The following is a 27,223-nucleotide window of genomic DNA, read 5'->3' as shown; positions in this document are numbered from 1 at the left end:
TCTTCCTTCCTTTCTTCCTTCCTCCCTCCCTCCTCCCTTCCTTCTTTTCTTTCCCTTTCTTTCTTTCCGTTCGTTCTTTTTTTCTTTCTTTTTATGGTGGCACCCTTTTTTCTTGGATCCAGGGGTTGATCCAAGCTGCAGCTGCAACATATGCCTCAGCTGTGGCAACATCAGATCCTTTAACCCACTGTGTGGGGCCAGGGATCAAACCCACGCCTCCACAGCGACCAAGCCTCTGCAGTCAGGTTCTTAATCCACTGTGCCATAGCAGTAACTTCTTATGAGCTGTTTCTTGATACAACTCATTTCCATACCAAATGTTGGGGGTTTTTTGGTTATGTTTGTTACTTTAACCTCTGGAGAAGCATATCATGTTATCATGTATAGCACAATTTTTCCTCAAGGCCACCTGACAAGAATATAACGCAGAGAGAGTTGTGGAACTACACGATTTCCAAGATTCTTTCCAGCTCTAAAACTTCTACTAAGTCCCTAAAGTAAATTACCATCAACATGGCTGACTGGGTCATGTAAAATAGCAAATTTATTTACCATAATTTATTTATTTATTTATTTTTGTCTTTTTGCTATTTCTTGGGCCGCTCCCGCGGCACATGGAGGTTCCCAGGCTAGGGGTCTAATCGGAGCTGTAGCTGCCAGCCTACGCCAGAGCCACAGCAACTCAGGATCCGAGCCTCGTCTGCAACCTACACCACAGCTCACGGCAACACTGACTGGATCGTTAACCCAGTGAGCAAGGGCAGGGACCGAACCTGCAACCTCATGGTTCCTAGTCGCAGGGACCGAACCTGCAACCTCATGGTTCCTAGTCGGATTCGTTAACCACTGCGCCACGATGGGAACTGCCTATTTACCATAATTTAAAAGTTAACAAATCTCATATTTGAAATTCAACTCCTCTCTGCTCTTTTAGTATCCAAAGTTGGCAGAGGACAACTGGATAGATATTTTGTAATTGACCTGCTTTTCTAAGGCAGACTCCAGGGAGATTGTTTTTGTTTGTTTGTTTGTTTTTAGGGCCGCATCTGTGACATATGGAGGTTCCCAGGCTAGGGGTCTAACTGGAGCTACAGCTGCTGGCCTACAATACAGCCAGAGCAATGCCAGATCCAAGCCGCATCTGTGACCTACACCAGATCCTCACAGCAAAGCCAGATGCTTAACTCACTGAGCAAGGCCAAGGATAGAACCCCAGCCTTCACGGATGCTGGTCAGATTTGTTTCTACTGCACCACAATGGAAACTCCCAGATTTTTGCTTTTAATAGAAAATACAAATGTAAACTATAAGACCAGAAGTGAATTTAATTTATAACAGGTTTGACCTTTCTGATTGCATGTAAGAGACTCACGGCACTGCCAGATTTTATTAGCAAACGCAGATAACCATTGTATAAACCCAAAGTCAATTCTCAAGTAGGGTAATGTGGTGCTGAGTTGGGGCAGGGCCTAGAGAGATCACAAATAATCCAAATTTGTAGTTCCAACTAGTTGAAAAGACAGAATGTGAACTAATGTAAATGATAGTTACAATTACATTAAAACACATTTACTGTTCGAGAGACAAAAATAAAACAAGGTCCATAGTTTAGAAATATTAAACATCACATATGTTGCTTGATGAAAAACTACCAAAAGGTTAACATGAGGAAATAATTATAGTGGCTTCACGTCTCAGCTGAAATACTGAAGGTTTTGAAACATTAAACTAAGACCATGGACATTAATGTGTATCTATGTATGACTGAGTCACTTTGCTTTACAGCAGAAATTGACATAACACTGTAAATCAACTATACTTTAATAAAAAATTAAAAAGAAGAGTCAACTTTATTTTGGTTTACATGGATAATTGGGCAAGGTCAGGATCATTTATGAAAGACTATCCTTTCTCCCCTAAATTGAAACATCATTTTCGTCATATATTAAACTGAAACAATCTACCTCTGGACTCTTTTGCAGCATTGGTCTGTTTGTCTATTCAAACATGCAGTGAATATTTATCATCTGAATCCCCTTCCCATTTGGGGAAAAGCCCCACTTCTGGTTCTTACCCCCATCTCATGAACCCACTCCTTACAAAAGGAATTGTAAATGCCAGCTAGAAGCTTTCTCAGCTTCTCCAGCAGCTAGGGTATAGTAGCAGCCCGCTTCCAAAACGGCCCCAGGATCTCCGACTCCTGGTATTCACATCCTTGTGTGATCCCCTCTCTCACTGAGTAAGGTTATGGCAGAAATGATGGCACATGATTTCTGAGGTTGGTCATGCGTTATCATGGCTTCTTCCATGTTTTCTGACTTGGATCGCTCACGCTGGGGAAAGCCAGCTACCATACTGTGAGCACACTCAAGAAGGCCTATGGAGAGGTCCAGCTGGTGAGGAATAGAGACCTCCTGCCAACAGCTATACGAATGAGCCATCATGGAAGCAGACCCTCCAGCCCCCATCAAGCCTGAGATGACAGCAGCCTATGCTAACATTCTGACTGCAGCTTCATGAGAGACCCTGAATCAGGACCATCCAACTAAGGACTCCTAGATGCCTAACTACAGATATGGTGTGAGGTGATGTTTATTGTTTAAACTACACAGTTTGGGGATACTTTTTTTTTTTTTACACAGCAATAGATGATACATATGATATGGCACTAGACTCAAGTTCTGCATTTGTTTTATATTCTTCATTAAGATTTCCTAGTTTTATGTTGGAGCTATGTCTTTCTTGCCATAAGTACTTATGGTTTTTGTCTCTAACACGAAGGAAATTTTTAAAATTTCCATTTCTGTGGTTTTTGCAAGATCGGAGCAATCTATTGATGTTTATATATTTCTTATAGTCAAAATCCCCCCCCCAATAGAATCTCTTGAATTTCTGGGACATGCAGTCATTTCACCATTAAGAAGGAATTTTAAAATAAGAGATCTTAATTTGTCTAAAATTAATGCCAATTACTTCATTTTCTGCCTTAGACCCTCCTAAACACTGTAGGACAATAGTGACAATAGTAAGCATCTCTGTCTGGGTTTCAGTGTTTTGTTGTTTAAGTTAATAGATACTATTATTATGTCTGATTGAAGCATAATTTACATGTGACAAAATTCACTCTTTTTGAAGTATACAGTTTGATGAGTTTCAACCAACGAAATCAAGATCAAGAGCATTTCTTGCAAATCAAAACTACCATGAGATACCACCTCACACCAGTTAGAATGGCCATCATTAATAAATCCACAAATAACAAGTGCTGGAGGGGTTGTAGAGAAAAGGGAACCTTCCTGCACTGCTGGTGGAAATGTAAACTGGTACAGCCACTATGGAGAACAGTTTGGAGATACCTTCGAAATCTATACATAGAACTTCCATATGACCCCACAATCCCACTCTTGGGCATATATCTGGACAAAATTCTACTTAAAAGAGACACATGCACCCACATGTTCCTTGCAGCACTATTCACAATAGCCAGGACATGGAAACAACCCAAGTGTCCATCAACAGATGATTGGATTCGGAAGAGGTGGTATATATACACAATGGAATACTACTCAGCCATAAAAAAGAATGACATAATGCCATTTGCAGCAACATGGATGGAACTAGAGAATCTCATACTGAGTGAAATGAGTCAGAAAGACAAAGACAAATACCATATGATGTCACTTATAACTGGAATCTAATATCCAGCACAAATGAACATCTCCTCAGAAAAGAAAATCATGGACTTGGAGAAGAGACTTGTGGCTGCCCAACGGGAGGGGGAGGGAGTGGGAGGGATCAGGAGCTTGGGCTTATCAGACACAACTTAGAATAGATTTACAAGGAGATCCTGCTGAATAGCATTGAGAACTTTGTCTAGATACTCATGTTGCAACAGAACAAAGGGTGGGGGGGAAAAAAAGTAATTATAATGTATACATGTAAGGATAACTTGATCCCCTTGCTGAACAGTGGGAAAATTAAAAAAAAAAAAAGAAAAAAAGATCAAGAGCATTTCTGTCATCCCCAAAAGTTCCCTCACACTCTTTTATAATCATTCTTATATATATATATATTTTTTTTTTGTCTTTTGTCTTTTGTCTTTTTGTTGTTGCTGTTGTTGTTGTTGTTGTTATTTCTTGGGCCACTCCCACGGCATACGGAGGTTCCCAGGCTAGGGGTCGAATCGGAGCTGTAGCCACCGGCCTACGCCAGAGCCACAGCAACGCAGGATCCAAGCCGCGTCTGCAACCTACACCACAGCTCACGGCAACGCCGGATCGTTAACCCACTGAGCAAGGGCAGGGACCGAACCCGCAACCTCATGGTTCCTAGTCGGATTCGTTAACCACTGCGCCACGACGGGAACTCCATTCTTTTATATTTTTGCTTCAGTTTAAATAAGATATATACACTTAAATGCAACTCTACTGTTAATAACTGTTCAAGCTCTGCACACAGACCGCATCTACATCGCTCACCCCTCTACAGCCAGCAACTTGCACAATGCCTGGCACATGCCCAGTCCCCAACATTTGCTAAATTAATAAATGAATGGTTGAACCAATCAACCAACCAAAACATTCATCTTGGTGCTCAGCCCCATTCCTCAATGCTGATACCAACTGCTTCCTTGCCTTGGCATCCCCAGTCTGCAGTCTCCTTGACTGCTCACAGCCCGACTACACCTGTCTACCAGGTAAGAAGGGCTATCCATTTTTCCTAATGGCATCCCTTTGCCTGTCAGTTTTTTTTCCTCTGAAGTTCAACTACAAAGAAGGGTGCTGTCTAGTGGGGTTAGCTATGCTCAAGGAAAAGCTTAACAACAACAAAAACAACAAAGATAGCTATTTCCAGTAGTGTTCATGGGGATACAGCGTCAAAAGGGAAAAACTAAAATTAGGAAGCAAAGGTCAAGAACTTAATAACCATCTGAAGTGTAAGTTCCAGAGGAGCTGAGGATTAATAACGGGTCAAAAGACAGAAAAGGTGGAGACTACAGGGGAGAAAAAGAAGGCTGGGAACTGGGTAAGCTGCCCATTCCTTTTACAGGGGCCAGGGATCCTGTCTTAAAGGCACAGAGTTGAGCCCTACTATAGCCAGCCATCTTTTTCTGCAAGTCTACTGTCCCGTGTTCTGTCTGATTCATACATTTCCAATGTCATCTACAGAAACATCTACCACAAACAAGAGACCTATTTTAGAGGGCTAATCTCATTCTCAGTTCCCTCCAGGTGCAGCACAAACTACCCACCACTGGCTAGTGGAGAGGGAATCTGCAGTTTCAGAACTGGCTGCTTACTTGTCCAGAGATAGAGAAGGTGAAGAAATGTGAAATGCAGAAAAATGAAAGAATTCATCTTTTTCTAAAAACAAAAAATAAACAAGAGTTAAAACGTATGAAAATGGAAGTTCTCATTGTGGCTCAGCAGTAACAAGGCCAACTAGTATCCATGAGGATGGGGGTTCAATCCCTGGCCTCTTAGGGGGTTAAGGATCCAGGGTTGCAGTGATCAGTGCGGTAGTTCAAAGACACCGCTTGGATCCTGCGTTGCTGTGGCTGGCAGCTGTAGCTCCGATTTGACCCCTAGCCAGGGAGTTTTCATATGCCACAGATGCAGCCCTGAAAAGCAAAAAAAAAAAGCAATTTTTTTGAGATTTCTGAAAGTAATACTCTTTTTAAAAAATAGTTGCACCCACAGAAGCATAACAAAAGCTTTGTAAGTTGCCCTTGGCTTACTAATAAAAAATACAGGTATTTCTGGGCAGATGTAAATTAGGCACCACCACAATGTGTAAGCCAACCATAGAAATGACTGACAAACCTAAATTGGGGAAGTTATAAATATATACGATAGACTGTCACTGAAAGGCTTGTCTTCAGGAATTCTGATGATTATCAGAAAACAAATTCGAAGGTCAAATAACCTCTAGGAAGCATTAAGGAAGGCAGTATTTTTGTTGGAATGTGGTGCGGGTCGGAGTAGGGGGCGGTCTGTAAAGGCCAAGTTAAAGAGACAGAAAACTTTTCTAAAGACGCAGCTTAGCCTTAGGGACTTTTCTCACATGAAAGACACCTGGTGTTTTACGTGTCTTTCTATGTTTCTATGAAGTTAGAAGGCTGCACTCTCTCATTTGCAGCCCCACAGGTTTTGCTTTCAAAGATCTGCAGGTGTATCCTCCTGCACCCGTCAAATTGAGAGGGGTTTTTTTTGTTTTTTGTTTTTTCTATGCTAGACTGGCTTTACTACCACGTCTCTACTTGACTTACAGCAGGGGCTCTGTAGGTGACCGCCTTTGAACTTCACCAAGGAGTAGAGGGCATCAAAGTTGCTCGCAATTTCTCTCAAGGGACAATAAATAAATAGCCCCACTGTCCTCTTCTGTAAGTCCAATCAGAAGGCCTGGAGATTCTGGCCACGAAAAGTACAGACGTAACAGGGGCTCCGGCTGACCTAGGGAAGCGCGAGAAGCCAGATTCGGAAAAGCGTGTTCACCAGCTGGAGGCGAGTCCCAGACTCGAGAGGCCCAAGCCCATAATACTGGGCGGCCTCACCCAAGACCTGGCGGCTTTCTAGGCCCGCTTCTGAAGGCTGTGTACACTGAAGAGTCTGGAACAGGTACAAATCTCTACCGCAAGGGGAAGAAAATGTAAACACTAAAACGCGCGGCACAGAGTTCCGGCGAAGACACACTGGAAAAATGGGGAAGGAAGGGCCAAGCTACGCAACTGAATAAAGACTACGATTCCCAGCATTCACTACAGTGTTCCCCGGGGTACGTTGCATGCCGGGAACTGTAGTTTCTCACCACCCCATGGAACATCGCTAGGGGGATTGTCAACCTCTCACGTGTGTCTCTTTTCCAAGAAGCACTGCCAGATAGAAAACTGGCTGCAAAAAGTCGCACCGGAATCATTCGCAAGATGACCCACGCGAGGACAAGGGAAAGGTGAAGAACGCGTTGCCATGGCTACCGCTTCTCTTGGTCCCAGAATAAACGCGCTCTAAGATCCGGAAGTAGTTCCGGGCGACCTCTCCACCAGGAGGGATGAATTCTGTGCTGACGTTCATTGGACGGTTTCCCTTAGAGGCCAAAGCAACCACGGCAAAGGGGCGGTCCCTCGTGAGAGGGGCCCGCGGAACCGTTTGATTGGAGAAGAGGAGCCAAGACTGACCAATTGGAAGGAGCCACGCTTCGGGCATCGGGCACCGCACCTGGACAGCTCCGATTGGTGGACTGCGGTCCCCCATACGAGTTCCCATTGGGTACAGGGAGTGCGTGGTGCAGCCCGATTGGCGGGTTCGTGTTTCCCGTCCCCCGCCCGCAAGTAGTGGGGGTGAAAAGCGGCCCGACCTGCTTGTGGGGTAGTGGGCGGATCGCACGGCTTGTGGTTGTGAGGTTCCGAGCCCAGGGGAGGGGGGGCGGAGGTGGCTCCTTCGATCTAAGAGGACTTGAGACTCACCGGCCGTGCGACATGAGGGCCCTGTGGGTGCTGGGCCTGTGCTGCGTCCTGCTGACCTTCGGTGAGTGATCCTGGAGGAGCGGGCACCCCTGGACGCCCCCCCGCTCCAACACGGCCTCTTCTCGAAGGTTCTGGGGGCGTTGAACCTGGGAAGGGGATAACACGGCCTGCGCTGGGCGGATGGGGATGTCCATCGATTTTCCTCGAAAGAGGTTCAGGGGATTTCGTTTACTCTTCTTACTCTGGAAAGAAAAAAAGGAGAATGGAGTCGTTTAAATCTCTTGCGGACGTCCTAGTATCCGCTCTTAGAAGTCTCAGTCTTCTGGGAGTGGGGCCTGCCTTGGGCTCGCGCCCCTTGGGAGCATTGCGTGTCCCCTTCCGAGGACTTTTGTCAAACGCCGCAATCTTTGGCCGCTGGAGTTTGAGAACCCTCCGCCCCCGGTATTCCGACTGTTCGCCAACGCGAGTTTCCTTTCTTAGGTGCTGGACTGTGAAGCTTGGGGCCCTGGGGCAGCGGACCGGCATTGGCAGCGCGGTTGATTCACTTTCGCTCAAACTCCTTAACATTTTAAAATCTCTAAATATTTCTTCCCTTTGTCAGGCCCCTAGGCCCAATTTCACTTCCCCTCGCTAGAGGTTGCACAAATTCTGTTTGAGCTCTGACCTGTGACATCGAAGGACTAAGTTTGGCATGGTCAGTTTGGAGGCCTTGTGTCGGCCTGCGCGCAACACGTGTGAATGTACAGGGGGCCTGGTAGCAAATCAGCTAAGCGCTGTTTGTGAAGAATCTCTGGACCACCTTTCAGAAGTGATGGCTGCCTCCGTATTTCAGAATCCACTGGGGGACCTCAGTATCTGAACTTAAATAAGAAATATGCTGACATGGGTTTATATTGGATATTCAAGCCAGTGGATCCATTCTTTCATCCCCACCTCCATATTTTCCAAGTGAATTTTGCAACATCTACCCTTGCCTTGTGCTATGGTGTTTGAGAGTTTTCTGGTATTACATTTTCCCGCAGGGTCTGTCCGCGCTGAGGATGAAGTGGATGTGGATGGGACAGTGGAAGAAGATCTGGGTAAAAGTAGAGAAGGTTCCAGGACAGATGATGAAGTAGTACAGAGGTTTGTACTCTTCTGGAACGATGCAAATAACCCCTGGGAAACCCTGGAATACAGTAATTTTTTTATGTTCATTCTCCAAAGGTCCAGATGAAGTTTTAACACTTTGAATTTAATTACTAGATAGTAGAGAAAACGTTAGGGGGAGCAAGCATGTGCATGCACAGTATCTCCTAAATTGCCCCTAAGAATGGTCAAAACGGAATGAATTCTTTGGAAAACTGTTTTGATAATACTGGCACTATAGCCTTCCTAAGATCTTAGAAAAGATCTACAGTTGGTTGTGTACTTGGCAAGTGTGTACCCTTGGTAATTTTTTTTTTTTTCCTTAAAGATTTCTGTAAGTGGAGTGATGTTTTACTTTGGTCTCTTAGGATTTAAAATTATGTAGACCCTTAGGCAGGCAGAGGGACAGGCCTGTGAGAGGGAGCAAAAATGAGTGTGAGTTTGTTTCTTAGTAGAGGGAAGTTGGGTTTATTTTTCCGACAGTTTTAAGCACAAAGTATTTCCAACATGGTTTTAAAGTAATCTGTTGTTGTATTAAAATAATAATGAAATAAATAATAAAGTAATAATGAAATGGTAGGCTAGTAATATTTTATAAAGATTTCCACGTTGTCCTTTTTACCCCTAAGACAACCTTAAGAGACCACCGTGCTCTCATCACAAATGCTGTATTTTTGGAGGGAACTAAGTAATGCAGTATTAGTTTATCAAATTTCTTTCCTTAGAGAGGAAGAAGCTATTCAATTGGATGGATTAAATGCATCCCAGATAAGAGAACTTAGAGAGAAATCAGAAAAATTTGCCTTCCAAGCTGAAGTTAACAGAATGATGAAACTTATCATCAATTCATTATATAAAAATAAAGAGGTAAGCAACATTTGGTTATAATAAAGTTATTTTGTTTCTGCATGGTAGCATATTTGTTTACTTTCACAGTGAATGTGCTTATGTAGTAATTCCAAGCAAGTAGCTGGCAAAGTTTAAAACCCTGTATGTGTAAGAATTGCTGCTAGATAGTTATTTGTGTGTGTTCAGGCGGGGGTGGGGGGTGTTTGTTAGACATTTTCTTTCCTTTCTTTTTCCCTTTCCCCTCCAGTTTTGTTCATGGCCTGCTAAATAGCTGTGAATCTTTTAAGTGCAGTCATACAAACTAAGCCTCATGTATTATATACATAAAGGTCAGTAGGAGGAAAGTGGAGTAGTATTAGCTACTCTGACCAGTGCAGGTATCCCTTATAGTCACTGCAGTCCTTGTGTAAAGAGCTGTACCTCCTTTTACCAAGAGAGTAAAGCCACCTGTGCACTATAAGAAGTCTAGTACGTAAAAAGTGCTTTTTCCGAGCACAGAGTAGAAATAAAATGAGCTTTGACATTAAATTTAACGTCCCATGTATCTTGAGGATGACCTAAGTGTGTATTAAATCCGGCTTCCATTTAGATTTTCCTAAGAGAACTGATTTCAAATGCTTCTGATGCTTTGGATAAGATAAGGCTAATATCACTGACTGATGAAAATGCTCTTGCTGGAAATGAGGAGGTTAACGGTCAAAATTAAGGTAAGCTGAGAACAGTTTTCTTTTAAAGTAGAAAGGGTCCTTGGAGAGAGGGAATCCAGATCAGTCAAGATAGGCTAGGTTATGAGGAAGTAACTTTCCCAAGTGTCAAAGACTTAAATCAGGAATCAGCAAAGTAATGGTCTGTGGGCCAAATCCAACTTGCTGCCTGTTTTTGTAATTAAAGTTTTATTGGAACACAGCCATGCCCATTTGTGTGTTATCTGTGATTGTCTTTGACAGAGACCACATGGCCCCACAAAGCCCAAAATACTCTCTGGCCCTTTTTTAGAAAATGTTTGCCAACCACAGGCTTCCCATGGCCTCTGCTTTGCATCATCCTTACTGGAGGACCCAGGCTGATTGAGCAGCTGCCATCTGGAGTGTAGTTGGTTGCCATGGTGCACAGAAAACTTGGAGGGTCTCACATTGATTAAAAGCTCCAGCCTGAAAGCCACACTCCTGACTCCCACTTGCAACGCTGGCTAGAAACTAATCACCTGGCCATATCCAAGCATAGTGGAAGAAGTAGATTTCTGGAAGGCAGAGAGCTGGGAATATTTAGTGAAGAACATTGATCACCACAGATTCCAAAGGCAGAAGTCATTCAAGTTTTAATCTTTATTTTCCATCAAAGAATAGGTAAAACATAAAATTTTGGCGTTTTCTCCTTGCACAGCAGGTTAAAGATCTGGTGGGTTTTCTTTGTCATAAATGACTTGGTTTGTTTAGGTCTCTCTAGCCTGTGGCATTTAGACCAGTCTCTGCCCTCTTTATATTGATACTTTACCAAATAGGCTGAACTTTTTATTCCTTACAAAGAAAAATGCTTGTACTTAAAGTGTGTTTTTTGTGTGTGCCCACGGCATGTGTAAGTTCCAGAACCAGGGATAGAGCCTATGCCATAGCTGCCACCCAAGCTGCTGCGATGACAACACTGGATCCTTAACCCACTGTGCCATAAGAGAACTTCAAGATGCCCCCCCCCCCCTTTTGCTTTTTAGGGCCACATTCACGCCATATAGAGGCTCCCAGGCTAGGGGTTGAATTGGAGTTACAGCCGTCGGCCTACCCCACAGCCACAGCAACGCCAGATCCTTAACCTACTGAGCGAGGGCCAGGGATTGAATCCACAACCTCAAGGTTCCTAGTCTGATTCGTTTCCACTGCACCACGACGGGAACTCCAGGATGTCCACTTTTTGAAAAGGATATTAAATACTATACGGAGGGAACTATCTCAGTTCTGTTTTCTGTGTTAAAATTGATGCGGCCAAAGCTGGTGGTTTCTCAGTATATAGCTCAGTATTGCTTTTTCATACCATGAGTATTAAGCAACTAAAACTGTCTTGTTCTTGTCTTGGTTTCAGTGTGACAAGGAGAAGAACCTGCTCCATGTCACAGACACTGGTGTGGGAATGACCCGGGAAGAGTTGGTTAAAAACCTTGGTACCATAGCCAAATCTGGGACAAGCGAGTTTTTAAACAAAATGACAGAGGCACAAGAAGATGGCCAGTCAACTTCGGAACTGATTGGCCAGTTTGGTGTTGGCTTCTATTCTGCCTTCCTTGTAGCAGATAAAGTTATTGTCACGTCAAAACACAACAATGACACCCAGCACATCTGGGAGTCTGACTCCAATGAATTTTCTGTAATTGCTGACCCCAGAGGAAACACCTTAGGACGGGGAACGACAATTACGTGAGTATTACTGATTCCTAATGTGAATTACTAGTCACAGCCAGGATTTTGACTCTCCAGTTCTGGCTCCTTGTGGCTTATTCTACACCTTAATTTCTTTGCCTATAAAAATGAGGAACTTGAACAGTTCTCATCACTGGAAGCATTTTGAGTCCTCATTAAAGGCCAGACCCAGCGATGGGAAGGCCACTGTCCTCGGAGAGCATAGGGTGGGGAGGGTTAGCTCTTGCAGGGAGGCTTCTTGGAGCAGGGGCTTGTCCAAGTTCTCCAGGTGAGCTGGAGCTAGAAGAGTAGTGTCAGTCTGCGGAGCATCGTGCATAAAGGCAGAGGCACAGCGTGTTTACAAGAGTATAGGAATTCCTTTTAGGTAGCGGCAGTTACTGATAGAATGTTCGATGAACTTTTCAGAGTTTTCTCAAGGTGCCGTGGAAGATGGTGGGACTGGGCGAGAAGAGGCTCTGGGAAACCGTTGAAAATGTCTAGGATCATAACCAGGGTTAGGCGAGGGTGTGAGAGAGCAGGCTGTGGAGGTTCCCAGGCTGGGGGTCAAGTCAGAGCTACAGCTGCTGGCCTGCACCACAGCTACACGTATCCTTAACCCACTGAGCGAGGCCAGGGATGAACCCGCAACCTCATGATTCCTAGTCGGATTCATTTCTGCTGCGCCACGAAAGGAACTCCTTGACCAATTTTCTTAATTCTAGGAGACACTTCTGTCTTCATTGTCACAGATTTTCCTTTAATGAAAACTAATTAGACAACTATATTTTAGTATTTTTTTACTCGTTGTTTTGAATTGATCTTTCCCCACCTTTGTTGTTAACATTCACATCCCTTGATCTTTTAGGCGCATAACTAATGGTTATACCCCAGTGCCCTCTCTGTTAGGTGGTAGAGAAATGGAGAGCACATCTCTTAACTGGAAAGAGAGAGAAAATGATGTCCCAAGAGGTGCTTATGTCTTAGGTTGCTAAGAGACAGGTGAGGTGCCTTGTAAGCTCCGTTGGAGCCAATGTTTGGTAGACTGCTCCATTCCTAGAGCCTGATGCTTGGCTGGCAGATAACATCTATTTGAATGAATAAGGGTCAGTAGGACAGTTTGATGCAGGCAGCATGGATGGTGATCAGTAAAGGAAACCTTTACAACAGCTTTTCCTTTCCTTGGGCAGAATTGCTTGTGCCTTCAAGCCCTCCTTCCCCACCATTTGCTCGACACACTCATTTGCGTGCCTGTAGCCTGCTAGGGGTTAGGGCTACAGTGGAGTGAGAATAAGACACTTGCAGTCCCTACTTTCACATGGCTCATTCTACTAAGGAAGAAAAAGCTTGAAATAATTTCAGAAGGCAGATGCCAGAAAGGAAGCTCAGGGACACCTTTCTTATCGGAAGGTCTTTCTGAAATGGTGACAGGTTCAGCTCAGATGTTCTGGGCGGTGAGCACCGCATGTTGGAAGTTCCAGAGGCAGAAGGTCCAGTTGAGGAACTAAAGTCAAAGGGAAAAGGAGAGCGAAAGCAAGGAAGTGGCAAGGTCAGGATCTTGCCCTACATACATAAGACTTCATCTTCTGTTTGGCCAATAAAATAGAAGCCATCAGATAATTCCGTTTCCTTCCCACTCTTCATATTCGTATTCCTAAATTAGCTACCACTGTACCCTTTTGAGAGATTTTGTGAGGATTAAATGAGATCATGAAATTAGCATCCTGTAAACTGATAAAATTGCTTCTGTCTTCTGTCTGCTGCTCTCCTGAGGCAGGCGTTTCTACATTTCTCCCTACAGCTAGTCTCCATTTCTGCTCTGTGCTCTCATCCTACCTCCTCAGAGACTAAACACAAATTAATTCCTACCGCATCTTTGAAAGTTAGCCTTTCCAGCTGGAGTTCCCATTGTGGCTCAGTGGTTCACCAACCTGACTAGTATCCACAAGGACGCGGGTTTGATCCCTGGCCTTGCTCAGTGGGTTAAGGATCCAGCGTTGCCGTAAGCTGTGGTATAGGTCGAAGATGCAGCTTGGATCCCGAGTTGCTGGGGCTGTGGCGTAGGCTGGCAGCAATAGCTCCGATTTGACCCCTAGCCTGGGAACCTCCATATGTTGTAGGTGTGGCCCTAAAAAGACAAAAAAAAAAAAAAGTTAGCCTTTACTGACACCGTCCTCTTTCCATCAAACTGTTGCAGAATCCCTGGGAGGAGAGGAGACAGCTGGTATCATGTTCCCTTCGACTGTCAGGCACTATCTCTTTTTCTCCCCTTTACAGTTAAGCTCCTTAAAAAAGCACACCTGCCTTTGCTGCTGCTTCACCTTCTGTTCATAGCTCAGCCCACAGTATTTTGACTTTATCCACCACCTCTCCCCTGAAATAAGTCACCAGTAGTCCTTGTTGCTAAGTCCAGTAAATTGAGGCTTATTTCAGTTGGCATGGCTCCCAGCAATAGATTATCTCTTTTTTTGGTAGGTTTTCTCTTGTGTTTTTTACAGAATTTGCTTTTCCCTTCTTATTCCTTAAAACAATCCACTCAGTCCCTAGCTCCATCTTTTCATGTTCCTTTACCTATTTCTTAAATGTTGTCATCCTCTTTCTTCAGAAGTTAAGTTTCAGCCCTTTTCTCATTCTCCTCTGTCCCTCATGCAGTCTTAACCACTGTCATGGACTCAAGTTCCAGATCCTTCTCAGGGTTCTTTATATTCTTAGTCTAGATCAGGAGTCAGCAGACTTAAAGTATTTACTAGCTGACCCTTTAAGCTTCTGGCCTATAGGATCTCTTCTAGCTTGACAGCAGCCATAGACAAGACATGATGAGTTTGTGTCCTGATAAAATTCCTCATGGGTGCCAGCCCTTGGTCTAGACTGTCTCTGTGCTGGGCTCTGTGCTCCTATGTCCAACTGCCTTTTAAATCTCTAAGATGTCTAACGGTCAGCTTCAGTTTGCATCCGAAACTGATGCAACTCTCCACCAACCTGGGATCACTAATAAATATGCTCTAAGACCAGAGACTGGGCCCCTCACTAGGCTGTGTTGTCATGTACTGTCTACTTGCTGGCAAGTGCTAGCAAACCATAAGCTTTGTGAAGCAGAGAGGGAGCCATGGCTACAACATTCCTCATATTTACTGGGCGCACAAACGTCAAGATACGGGCTACCCGCTATGTTTTAGATGGTATGATTGTTGTTTTTGGTGGATGGAGGAGGGTGTTGCCAAAGGGAGAGCAAGAAGAGGAGGAAGGAGTGCTACAGTGTTTGGTATTGTCATTATCTAAGCTAGAGCTGTCCAGTAGAACTTTCTGTGTAGAAATACTCTATCACCGCTCTGTCTGATACGGCAGCCACCAGCCACATGTGACTGTCGACTTTTAAAGAACTGACTTAACTTTTATTTAAATAGTCACATGTGACTGGTGGCTCCTGTTTTGGATAGTGCAAGTATAAACAATAGTTGGGACTAATTTTCTGGCCTTTTTTAAGGAAAATGTTTTTATTAGAGAGTTAGCCATCTAAGGTAATCACTTGATTTCTACCATAGCATGTGATTCCACTTTTCTCCAGAATATTTCGGTGATTTTCCACATTCAGCCATCTTACGATTTCTGTTATTCAAGTGAAAAAAATCCAGCACATTTAGAAGGTTGGGGACATTGTCGTTTTTCACTTGGAACGAAGTAAAAACCACTTAAGGGAGTGTGAGGCAGGTTCTTCCATTTACCGTAGCGTGCTTGGTATACTTAGCTCATAAGCGTTTATTGGTGATGGGAGTTCTCAGCATGCATGACGGGGACACTGTGGGTTGTACGTACAACTGCCGGCTATTAGAGTCATTTAGATCAACACATAATCAGATCTTTCAAACCACAATGTGTCTCTAAATGTTTCATTTTCCTTGCAGCCTTGTTTTAAAAGAAGAAGCATCTGATTACCTTGAATTGGATACAATTAAAAATCTTGTGAAAAAATATTCACAGTTCATAAACTTTCCTATTTATGTATGGAGCAGCAAGGTAAATCTATATGAATAAAATTTATATGTATTACCTTGGTACCTATTTAAATACTGGACACCTAAAAAATGCAAGTTAAGTATGGCTCTTTCTGTATAGGATTCTCGCAGGGTTTTCTTAGTGAGGACCTCTTCTTTTGAGCTGTAGTTTTCGTTTCATAGTCTACAGATGTCATCAGAATTATTAAACAAGTTTAGCTATGATCTATTTTCTATTCAAACAGACTGAAACTGTCGAGGAACCTATGGAAGAAGAAGAAGCAGCAAAAGAAGAAAAAGAGGAATCTGATGATGAAGCTGCAGTAGAAGAAGAAGAAGAAGAAAAGAAACCAAAAACTAAAAAAGTAAGTCTGCGTAATCTTTCTGCTTAAAATACTGTGTAGGTTATAAGGTACCAAGTTCCCAGAAAAAGAAAGCAGATTTGTGTTGGACAGAGTGCTGGGGTAGGGGTTGGGGTTAGGGTGTTGAAGGAAGGTGGTCACAAGGTACAAACTTCCAGTTAGAAGATAATTTAGTCCTGGGGATGTAATGTGCAGTGTGATGTGGGGCTCACTCTGCTCTGTGACGTATGGAAAAGTTGTTAGGAGAGGAAATCTAAATCCTGAGAGTTCTTACTATAAGAAAAAACATTTTCTTTTTTTGTTCCATTTCTCTTCATTGTTTATTGTTTTATTCTCATCTATATGAGATGATAGATGTGACGTGTTGTATGTCACAACATGTGTAATTCAAACCTTGAGGCCGTACACCTGAAACCCATAATTAGATCTCAGTAAACTGGGGTGGGGGGAGCAGGGAGAACTAAGGTAGAAATATTATTTATGTCATGTTAAAGAAAACACTGAATCCCAAATATGCAAGGCTGATTTAAGGTAAGCTTCAGTGTTTAATGGTTTTTGTTTCAAGGAGTGAATCACAGGCCCAACCTTTTTTTTTTTTTTTTTTTGTAGTACCCCACAGCATGTGGAAGTTCCCTTGGCCAGGGATCAGATCCAAGCCACAGTTATGCTCCATGCTGCATCTGCAGCAACACCAGATTCTTCAACCCTCTCTGCTGGGCTGGGGATCATACCTGCCACTGCCAATCCCTGTTGCATTGCAGAACTCTAATTTTGTGGCCGCACCTGTGGCATATGGAAGTTCTGGGGCCAGGAATTGAATCTGATCTGCAGCTGTGACCTGTGCTATAGCTGTGGCAACACCTGGATCTCTTAACCCACTGTGCCTGGTAGAAATTGAACCTACACCTCAGCAGTGACCAGAACTGCTTCAGTTGGCTTCTTAAACCAAACCACTTTGCCATGGTGGGAACTGCAAATGCAGATCATTTTTTTGCGGAGTTTTCTGATCTCTGTATATTGCCCAGGACTGTGGCTTATGATATGTAAGCTTTTTGCATCTTTTTGTCATGTAGATAATAGCTATAACATTAGTTCTGGCTTGCTCAGGTTGCAGAGTAGAGAGAAGTAGGTGGTGGGTTTTGAGAAACATTTGCTATAAGATGTTGGATTTCTACTGAGTCATGAAATAGAAACACATAGTATGTATATACTTCTAACTTCAAAATAGATATTATCAAGAACTAACATTTTAGCTAGTTAAAAATAATTGAAAAACCTTAATTGGATTTTTATCAATTATAGTTCTAACCTTTTGTTACATAAATATCAGTCTTAATTGTTGAGAGAAAATACCTTCTTTTAGAAGTTTTGTTCCAGGAATTCCCAGGTTAAGAATGCAGTGTAGTCTCTGTGAGAATGCAGGTTCGATCCCTGCCTGCCTCGTTCAGTGGGTTAAGGGATCCAGCATTGGCATAAGCTGCAGCATAGGTCGCAGAGGCAGCTCAGATCTAGTATTGCCATGGCTGTGGAACAGGCCTGCAGTTGAAGCTCCAGTTCAGCCCCAAGCTGGGACCTTCCATATGCTGAAGGTGTGGCTGTGTAAAACAGAAAAAAAGGTTTGATCCAGTTGGTAGGAACCATATTAAAATAGAGGTACCCCTTGGTGCTTTGTATATTAATATTATTTTGAAATGTTCTAAAGGTGTGGTTACCGCTGTCACCAGTATAACTGCTAGGAGTGACTAATCAAATACTGTAACTTCAGGTTGAAAAAACTGTCTGGGACTGGGAACTTATGAATGATATCAAACCAATATGGCAGAGACCATCAAAGGAAGTAGAAGATGATGAATACAAAGCTTTCTACAAATCATTTTCAAAGGTAAATATTACTTTAGAATAATATGATGAAACATGACTAAATCAAAAGTATGTTCAAAAACAACTATTTCAGCACAACTGGTTTTCTTTTTAATCCCATTTATTTTATATTCTGCATTAAAAATTTTTACTCTGAGAAGGAAATTATAGGCTTTAATCATATTGCTAAGAGGTCTACACTACAAAAAAGATTAAGAATTACTTACATAGGTAGATGCTTGATTTCCACTATAGAAACCTGTAAAACATAAAATCATATTATTGAATGGCTTGTTATGTGATCTGAAAGAGCTTGTTTACAACATCAGACATTTATCTTAAGGTCGTGGCCTAGGAATAACCACTAAATCTGTTGCTGTGCCTATTTTTCTTTCACTGATCACTTCTTGAAACTCAGAATCCAAAACTAGCATTGACTAAAATTGTTCAAAATTGTGTCCTCAAACATTTGGACAAAATGGAACAGTTTGATGGACTTAGCATGGCTAGGAAATACTCAGTAGTCTATGGCTGTATTTGTTCTTTACTTTTTTTTTTTGTCTTTTTGCCATTTCTTGGGCTGCTCCTGCGGCATATGGAGTTTCCCAGGCTACGGGTCTAATCAGAGCTGCAGCCACCAGCCTACGCCAGAGCCACAGCAACGCGGGATCCAGGCTGTGTCTGCGACCAATACCACAGCTCACGGCAACGCCGGATCCTTAACCCACTGAGCAAGGCCAGGGACCGAACGCAACCTCATGGTTCCTAGTCGGATTCGTTAACCACTGCGCCACATTGGGAACTCCGTTCTTTACTTTTTCATCCATCTGTTGATTTGTGACTTAACCTTTGTTTTCCTTACATTAACATCCAACCATCCTTTAAAATTTACCTCTAAGACGTTTCCCTTGGTTCTGCCTCTATTTTTATTCTCATGAACTGTATAGTCTAGTGTATAATAAAGGTACTTTCACTTCAGGCAGCGATATTAGAAATGTGAGCAATATGTGATTTTAAGTCTTGTAGAGTCCACATGAGAAAAAATTTGATCCAGGTAAAGTTAACTTTTAATGATATGTTTCATTTAGCCCAACATACCAACATACCCAACAGTATTATTTCAACAAGTGATCAATATTAAAAAAAAATGAGTTGTTTCCTTTTTGATTTTTTTGCTTGGTTGGGTTTTTGTGCTGTGTCATCAAAGTCTGGTGTGAAGTTTACACTGACCAGCACATCTCAGTGTGGATGAGCTACTTTTTAAGTGTTGCGCAGCTACATGTGGACGCAGTAATGGATGTTGCAGAGGATTCTTGTCCTTTTGCTTGGTAGCTATTTACGCACCTCTTTTTAGCCACTGCTGTAGTCCAGATTTCATGGAAGAAATCCGAGTAGTTTTTTGGTTGACTAGTACACGTGAAATGTACATTATTTTATCATTTAGACAGGCTGGTGGTTTTCCTGTCCTATTCTCAGATGTGTGGAACCCAGACTCATCCATCTCCCCAGGTTTAGGTCATTGAGTAACATTCTTGATGGTCAGCGTCAAAACAACTACAGCCAGCCAGTTAGAAGTGTGGTCTTAATCATTTCCTCTTCCCTCCCCACCTCTTTTGGTAAGGGAACTTATTTGTTAGATAAATGTTAAACTGGGGAGTTGCCGTGATGGTGCAGCGGAAATGAATCCTCCTAGCAACCATGAGGTTTCGGGTTCAATCCCTGGTCTCCTCACTCAGTAGGGTAAGGATCCAGCGTTGCTGTGAGCTGTGGTGTAGGTCGCAGACGTGGCTCAGATCTGGCATTGCTGTGGTTGTGGTGTATAGGTCAGCAGCTGTAGCTCCGATTAGACCCCTAGCCTGGGAACCTCCATATGCCACGGGTGCAGCCCTAAAAAGCCCAAAAAAAAAAAAGTTCAGCTGACCATGTACCACATGATAAAACTGCTTAGTCTTTGTACTGCCTCCTTCCTGTGCCTTTTCAATGACTAAGATATCAATTTCCTAGGAAAGCGACGACCCCATGGCTTATATCCACTTCACTGCTGAAGGGGAAGTTACCTTCAAGTCAATTTTATTTGTACCCACATCTGCCCCACGTGGGCTGTTTGATGAATATGGATCTAAGAAGAGTGATTACATTAAGGTGGGTTTTTAAATAGTATAAATAGAGGTTAAAATTTGAAAGTCTGATTCCCAGAAAGTGACTCTCTTGGTCTCTGCTTAGCTGTATGTGCGCCGCGTGTTCATCACAGACGACTTCCATGATATGATGCCCAAGTACCTGAACTTCGTCAAGGGCGTTGTAAGTATCAGGAGAAAACTAGGAGGAGGGGCGTTCGAGTGGGGGGTCTGGACGTGGGGTTCTTCGCAGTATTCCTCTTGCTCACTGAACTTTGTTTTGCCATCTGAAGGTGGACTCAGATGATCTCCCCTTGAATGTTTCCCGTGAGACTCTGCAGCAACATAAACTCCTTAAGGTGAGCGTGGGAAGAGACTCGCTTTGCTCCTTGATTGGGCTTTGCAGGACAGGTTCCATTAGTGGAATCACCAAGTTTTGAGACTAGTCTTTGGCTCTTGAGATAAAGAACTTAATTTCACTCTAGAATGATCAAACCCTGAGAATCTGCTTATTCTCCCAACATTTTATAATAAAAATGTTCAAACCTTCAAAAAGTTGAAAGAGTATAGTGAACACCCACTACCTGGCCTAAAGTTAGATTGTAAGCATTTAAGCAGTCTTGTGGTTGGAGTTCCCACGGTGGCACAGTAGCCTAGGTTGTAGCTCCAGCTAAGCCAGCTAAGATTTGATCCCTGGGTCTGGAACTTGCATATGCCACTGGAAGGGCCAAAAAAAAGGGCAGTCTTGTGACCGTCACAACTGACGACTTGGCTTCTGCTCAATCTGACCCAGGAGTGCTCGCCATCCCCCCGCCCTTGAGAAATGCTGGTCTTTGCATCTTTGACCACTATTCCCCTGCTACCTTCCATACGGTAGCTTCTCAGAAGTTTGAGATGAAGTTCTCTGATCAGTTATTCTTTAATTTTGTGTAGGTGATTAGAAAAAAGCTTGTCCGTAAAACTCTGGACATGATCAAGAAGATTGCTGATGAGAAGTATAATGATACTTTTTGGAAAGAATTTGGTACCAACATCAAGCTTGGTGTGATAGAAGACCACTCAAATAGAACACGTCTTGCTAAACTTCTTAGATTCCAGTCTTCTCATCATCCAAGTGACATTACTAGTCTAGACCAGTATGTGGAAAGAATGAAGGAGAAGCAAGACAAAATCTACTTCATGGCTGGGTCCAGCAGGAAAGAGGTGAGGTGAACTTCACCTGGTCTTGGTATATATTTGGGGATTTATAGCCACCTTTTGGGGGTTGGTGGGGGGAGAAAATTTACTTGTAACTCTAAACTAAAGTAGTTTTGAAGACGGGTCAGTCCCTGCCAGGGCAAAGGCCATTTATATTCTCTGCACTTGTTAATTGTCCACTTGTGAAATGTGGTTGCTAGTATTGTATGAAGAGAGCTACTAGGATGAGCAAATATATATACTAAGACCAGCCTTGGAAATTTGGTTGCTTCTCTTAATTTTGTAGGCTGAATCTTCTCCATTTGTTGAGCGACTTCTGAAAAAGGGCTATGAAGTGATTTATCTCACAGAACCTGTGGACGAATACTGCATTCAGGCTCTTCCTGAGTTTGATGGGAAGAGGTTTCAGAATGTTGCCAAGGAAGGAGTGAAGTTTGATGAAAGTGAGAAAAGTAAGGAGAATCGTGAAGCAGTTGAGAAAGAATTTGAGCCTCTGCTCAATTGGATGAAAGATAAAGCCCTCAAGGACAAGGTATTTTGGAAATTAAAAATTGTGAAAATTTTTGCATCTACATTAAAAATACTTCGTCAGCAAATTAAACTTTGCAGCCGGTTATATTTGTAACCAGGTGTATATAACATTTGATGTTGTGGTTAAATTACTGGGAGGACAAGGTTAAAATTTATGAACTACAAAGCATTAAAAGGATAAGTGATTATTCTGTATTGGTTACTTGTAACTGAAAGTTTTCCATCACTTAATACCGCTTTTATGATAGCTTAAAGTTTTATAGGTTAAATGTAAATTTAAATGTTGCATGTTTTTGAAAGTTGGTGTTTCAGTATTTATCTCTGACTGAAAAGTTCAGGTAATTAAATGAGAGTTTCCTGGAGTTCCCGTCGTGGCGCAGTGGAAACGAATCTGACTAGGAACCGTGAAGCCTGCCCTCACTCAATGGGTTAAGGATCCGGCATTGCCGGGAGCTGTGATGTAGGTCGCAGACATGGCTCGGATCTGTCACTGCTGTGGCTGTGGCCTAGACCAGCAGCTGTAGCTCCGATTAGACCCCTAGCCTGGGAATCTCTATATGCTGCGGGTGTGGCCCTAAAGACACCAAAAAAAGGTTTCCTAAGAATCTGAATGAGAGGTGCTTTTCTGGTCTGCCTCTGTTTAAGATCTCCTTGAGTCCTTATGGAGTTGAAACGCAATCACTGAACTGTTGATGTTTTACATATATCTAACTTTTGGTTTCTTACCCCAAGATTGAAAAGGCTGTGGTATCTCAGCGCCTGACAGAGTCTCCATGTGCCCTCGTAGCCAGCCAGTACGGATGGTCAGGCAACATGGAGAGAATCATGAAAGCCCAAGCCTACCAGACGGGCAAGGACATCTCTACAAAGTAAGCGCCCTTAGAAGTCCTGCCAAGGTGTTGGCTCTTGTCCATCCTTCCCTCACAAGATAACACCAGCTTCCGTACAAAGAAGTAATGTCTTGTAAATGTCCTCCACTGTCTGTCATGTGTTAGACAAGTTTACAAAGGGATTAGCTTGCTAAAGAAAAGGTCTTGCACTTGTGATGTATTTTACACACAGATGGATGTTTTCTTTATCTGTTACACATACTGTCTTTTTAATTAGATTATATGCTTGGCTTGGTATCTGGACAATTTTTATTACATTTTTAGATAATAGTTACAAGTGGAGTTAATGACAATTATATTTCCAAATGAGTTAAATCCTTTTTAACCACCCTTCCCACCCCCCAACCAGTATGCCCCACAAAATAAAGAGTAAAGGATGCAAATTTAGGGGCCGAGCACTGGGTCTTTGGTACCCTTTATTTTCAGGAAATATGTATTTCAAGTTTATATTTTAATGCCACAGCAGTGGCTTTGAAAATGACTTCTTCCTTGTTTATATGTCTTACCTCCTTATTAGATTATAAATGTCAGGTGGAAAACAAGTTTCTGCATGAATCCCATTGTAACAGTATGGGAGCCATTTAATAAATGTCCACCTGTTTCAATCATTTATTAGCAGAAGTTACCTTCTATTGAACAAACACTCGAGCACCTACTGTGTCTTTGTACTGGTGCTCTAAAGTAGATATTGCTGCTGTCCTTTGTGACACATCAAGTCCTAGTCTTCTAAGGCTGCATGGATGGCAGGTATACCAAGAGAGGTTTCCTCCCTGTCCTCAGTCTGCCCTGACAGGAGAACACTGAAGGTGATGGAAGGTATCCTCGAAATGATTGAGAGCTGAATGCAGAGGAAGAAGCAGGTTCTTTTAGGACCACATAGGTTAAGGCATCACGGAGAAGGTGTTACTTGAGCAGCAGCCAGAGGTCGCCTAGATGTTCTAGAACTCTGGGAGACACAGCTGCAGTTGGGATAGTGGATACATTAAGAGGGGATGAATAAGACATCAAATCAGTTCATCCACGCCGAGGAGGTGCTGGCGTACATTAGTAAATAAAACCGTTCTCTTTATTGCACTCTTTCATCTAACCATGTACATTCCCCTTTAAAAGGGAAAGCATGATGTAATGATGTATAGATCTACAGACCCTAAAACTTGATGTCTGTTAATGTTCATTCTTAATCCTCGACAGTTACTATGCCAGTCAGAAGAAAACATTTGAAATTAACCCCAGACATCCACTGATCAGGGACATGCTTCGACGAGTTAAGGTGAGCAATATCAGAGCCATAGTCCTTTGCCTTTTCATTTGAATACGTTGGACCCTTCTTATCAAAAGTATTCAAATGAATTAAAGTTGTCAAATTATTAATCAAGTGGGACTTCTTCCCTTTCAGGAAGATGAAGATGACAAAACAGTTTCAGATCTTGCTGTGGTTTTGTTTGAAACAGCAACACTGCGGTCAGGATATCTTTTACCAGACACTAAAGCCTATGGAGATCGAATAGAAAGAATGCTTCGTCTCAGCTTAAACATTGACCCTGATGCAAAGGTTTGAAATAATGTGTTGAATGTTTGAATGCCCAGTGTCATGCATTATTCTAGAAATTAATGAGAAATTCCCCCTTTTCCAGCCCTTTTTTGTGTGTCTCCCTTTGTTAGCTTGACTTTTAACTCTAATTAGAGGATTTACTCTACAGCTCTGGATAAACCAGAGTGAAATTATTTTATTGATTATTTTATTAATTAACTATATGAGCAAAGTGAAAACAGGTCCAGAGTATTTGGTGCATTAATGGGCTCATCAGTGCTACCTTTAGGTGGAAGAGGAACCCGAAGAAGAACCTGAAGAAACAACAGAGGACACCACAGAAGACACAGAGCAAGACGACGACGAAGAAATGGATGCGGCGGCAGATGAGGAAGAACAAGAAACATCAGAGGTAGAGCAAACCAAGAACAGGGACTTGGAGTGTTAGTTTTTACCAAGTTAGCACGGTTGAAGAAGTCATACTTGTAGGAATCTGCTGAGAAATAGGCATCTAATATCAAATTCAGAAGCTGGAGCAAATAACTTTTTTCTTTAAAGTGTGTGCTGCTTCCTTGATTCCCTCAGCTTAACCACCCGTTCCTGAGGCATCTGGAAGCGGATCGTTCCTTAGGCCATGGTGCTTCTGTGTTCTTGGCCACTTATTTCTGCCTTAACTACAGTAACACTAGGCTGTTTTAAATTTTTGGTTGGTTGTGTTCAGCTGCTATTGATCTTGTTGAATTGTAGGTATTTTGCAGCAAGGTGAGGTTCTGGCCTCCAACAGCTCAAGTAATGGGAATAGGCTGGTCCATTTCAGTTATTTTGTACATATATGATTCTTCTGTTTGTTGGGCTAGTTTTTAATGTCTTGTGGTTTTTGTTTTTACAGACATCTACAGCTGAAAAAGATGAACTGTAAATTATACTCTCACCATTTGGATCCTGTGTGGAGAGGGAATGTGAAATTTAAGTCATTTCTTTTGGGAGAGACTTGTTTTGGATGCTCCCTGCCCCCCCAGCCCCCTTCTCCCCTGCACTGTAAAACGTTGGGATTGTGGGTCACAGGAAGAAGTGGGTTTTTTAGTTGAATTTTTTTTAACATTCCTCATGAATGTAAATTTGTACTATTTAACTGACTATTCTTGGTGTAAAATCTTGTCATGTGTATAAAAATAAAAAAGATCCCGAATACTCAGCGTCTTACCTGTCCTTTCATAATTCATTTTATAGAACTGCCTGATATTTGATTTTTTTCCTTCTCTTTTTTTGGGGGTGGGGAGGGTGGTTGTGGGATTTTTTTGTTTTGGTTTTTTGTTTTTGGCTGTGCCCACTGCATAGAAAAGCTCCCATGCCACAGCAGTGACAATGCCACATCCTTAACTGGCCAGGCCACCAGGAAACTCTGGCATTTTTTCTTTGGTACATTTGTATTTTAATAGCTATAAAGTTCATTTTTCACCTTTGTGAAGGCATTGTCTTGAGATTTGGGTTCAAATCATGACTTTTCCTAATAGCCAGACCACTCTATATATCTGTAAAAGGAAGGTATGGGGGTACTCAAGGTACCACTGCATTTCCCCCACAGCATGAGGGCCTCCCCTCTGCACAAACTGGCCCTAAGGGGCAGGTCCTCTCTTCCTGCAGAGTGAGCAGTGTCCCTGGCCTGCTTTATCTACAAAATGTGTAACAGAGCTCACCAGTTTTCACAGGGAACTATATTCAATATCCTGTGATAAACCATAATGGAAAAGAATGGGAAAAAGAATATTTGTATATATGTATAACTGAGCGACTATATTGTACAGTAGGAATTAACATTGTAAATCAACTCAAATAAAAATTTTTTAAAAGTAAAAAGCTGGCTCAATTTGGTGTTCATATTTTAGTGGCAAACTAGAATTTGAAAATTTGGTTTAACGGTACAAAAAAACCACTTAACCAAATTCAATTAATGAAACTAGTTCAGAGTTAAGACTGTTTTATTGTTGATTTACACTAAATCTAAGTATCCTTCCTGAAGCCTTTGGGGATTACAACGACTTGAAGTGAGGTACCAAGATTAGAATTACCGAATTAGTGTTTAGGAAAAATTTTAAAATTACTTCAGGAAACAAAAATAGTCAAACATACTCCAGTTTGACACTGCCCGATTATTTGTAAAGTACACAATCTCTTATAAGAAAAAAGTACTCAGTTAACAACAGGAAAGTCCTACGCACAAGGTCACCAAGTCAAGCAGCATTGCTCACCTGTCACTGAGAAGTGAGGGTCCTCTGTGTGCTGGGAGCATATGATAAGGAGCCAGAGGACATGCGGTGGAAAAGAAAAACTCATATGAGCCTGGAAATAAACCATTTCATTTGGATGCTTTATACTATTAAACTGAGAAGGGCATTGGCTATGGAAAGGAAAACACTTTGTTTTTTGTGGGTTTTTTTTTTTTTTTTGCACTTAGAATTTAAGATTTCAACCCAGGCCCCTAAAATCTGTATGGTGTAGAAATTTGCTAACTGCCTGAGAAATAATAAGCCTAGATATGAGGAATGCATAAAAAAACTTCTTTGGGAACAAGAGCCTTGAACATGAAGCTGACTGCTCTATATATTACTTCTGTCCTGCTTTTATAGACTTGGGAAAGGGCTAAGACATTAGTATTAGTTTCCCAGGCCTTCAATCCAAAAGTACCACGAACTGGCAAAACAACAGAAGTTCATCCTCTCACAGCTCTGGAGTCCAGAAGTCTGAAATCCCAGTGTTAGCAGGCCCTTCCTTGCTCTGAGACGGTCGAATCCTTTCCTGCCTCTTCCCAGTTTCTGGGGGTGTCCCCGAGCTTGTGGCCACAGGACTCCAATCTTCACCTTTGTTGTCACCCGGTGTTCTCCCTGTGTGTCTGTCTTTCCTCTTATAAAAAGACACTATT

The 27,223-nt window shown here is 42.4% G+C and overlaps 1 protein-coding gene across 1 annotated transcript; it reads left to right on the top strand.

Moving 5' to 3' along the window:
• The first annotated feature begins 7,390 nt into the window (after window positions 1-7,390).
• On the top strand, window positions 7,391-25,494 carry HSP90B1 (heat shock protein 90 beta family member 1). Its single transcript, XM_047788154.1, is given in 19 exon segments — window positions 7,391-7,523; window positions 8,485-8,587; window positions 9,316-9,457; window positions 10,029-10,127; window positions 10,129-10,146; window positions 11,513-11,844; window positions 15,726-15,837; window positions 16,061-16,180; window positions 17,943-18,059; window positions 20,042-20,179; window positions 20,261-20,338; window positions 20,448-20,513; window positions 21,088-21,357; window positions 21,638-21,883; window positions 22,615-22,751; window positions 23,964-24,042; window positions 24,169-24,324; window positions 24,593-24,715; window positions 25,193-25,494. Coding segments are annotated over 19 exon segments (2,415 nt in total). The 5' UTR covers window positions 7,391-7,474; the 3' UTR covers window positions 25,223-25,494.
• Window positions 25,495-27,223: the final 1,729 nt, after the last annotated feature.

This window comes from Phacochoerus africanus, chromosome 7, assembly GCF_016906955.1.
Source record: "Phacochoerus africanus isolate WHEZ1 chromosome 7, ROS_Pafr_v1, whole genome shotgun sequence".
Lineage (NCBI taxonomy): Eukaryota > Metazoa > Chordata > Mammalia > Artiodactyla > Suidae > Phacochoerus > Phacochoerus africanus.
The sequence above is the reverse complement of the archived record's forward strand: the minus strand, read 5'-3'. Positions and strand labels throughout refer to the sequence as shown.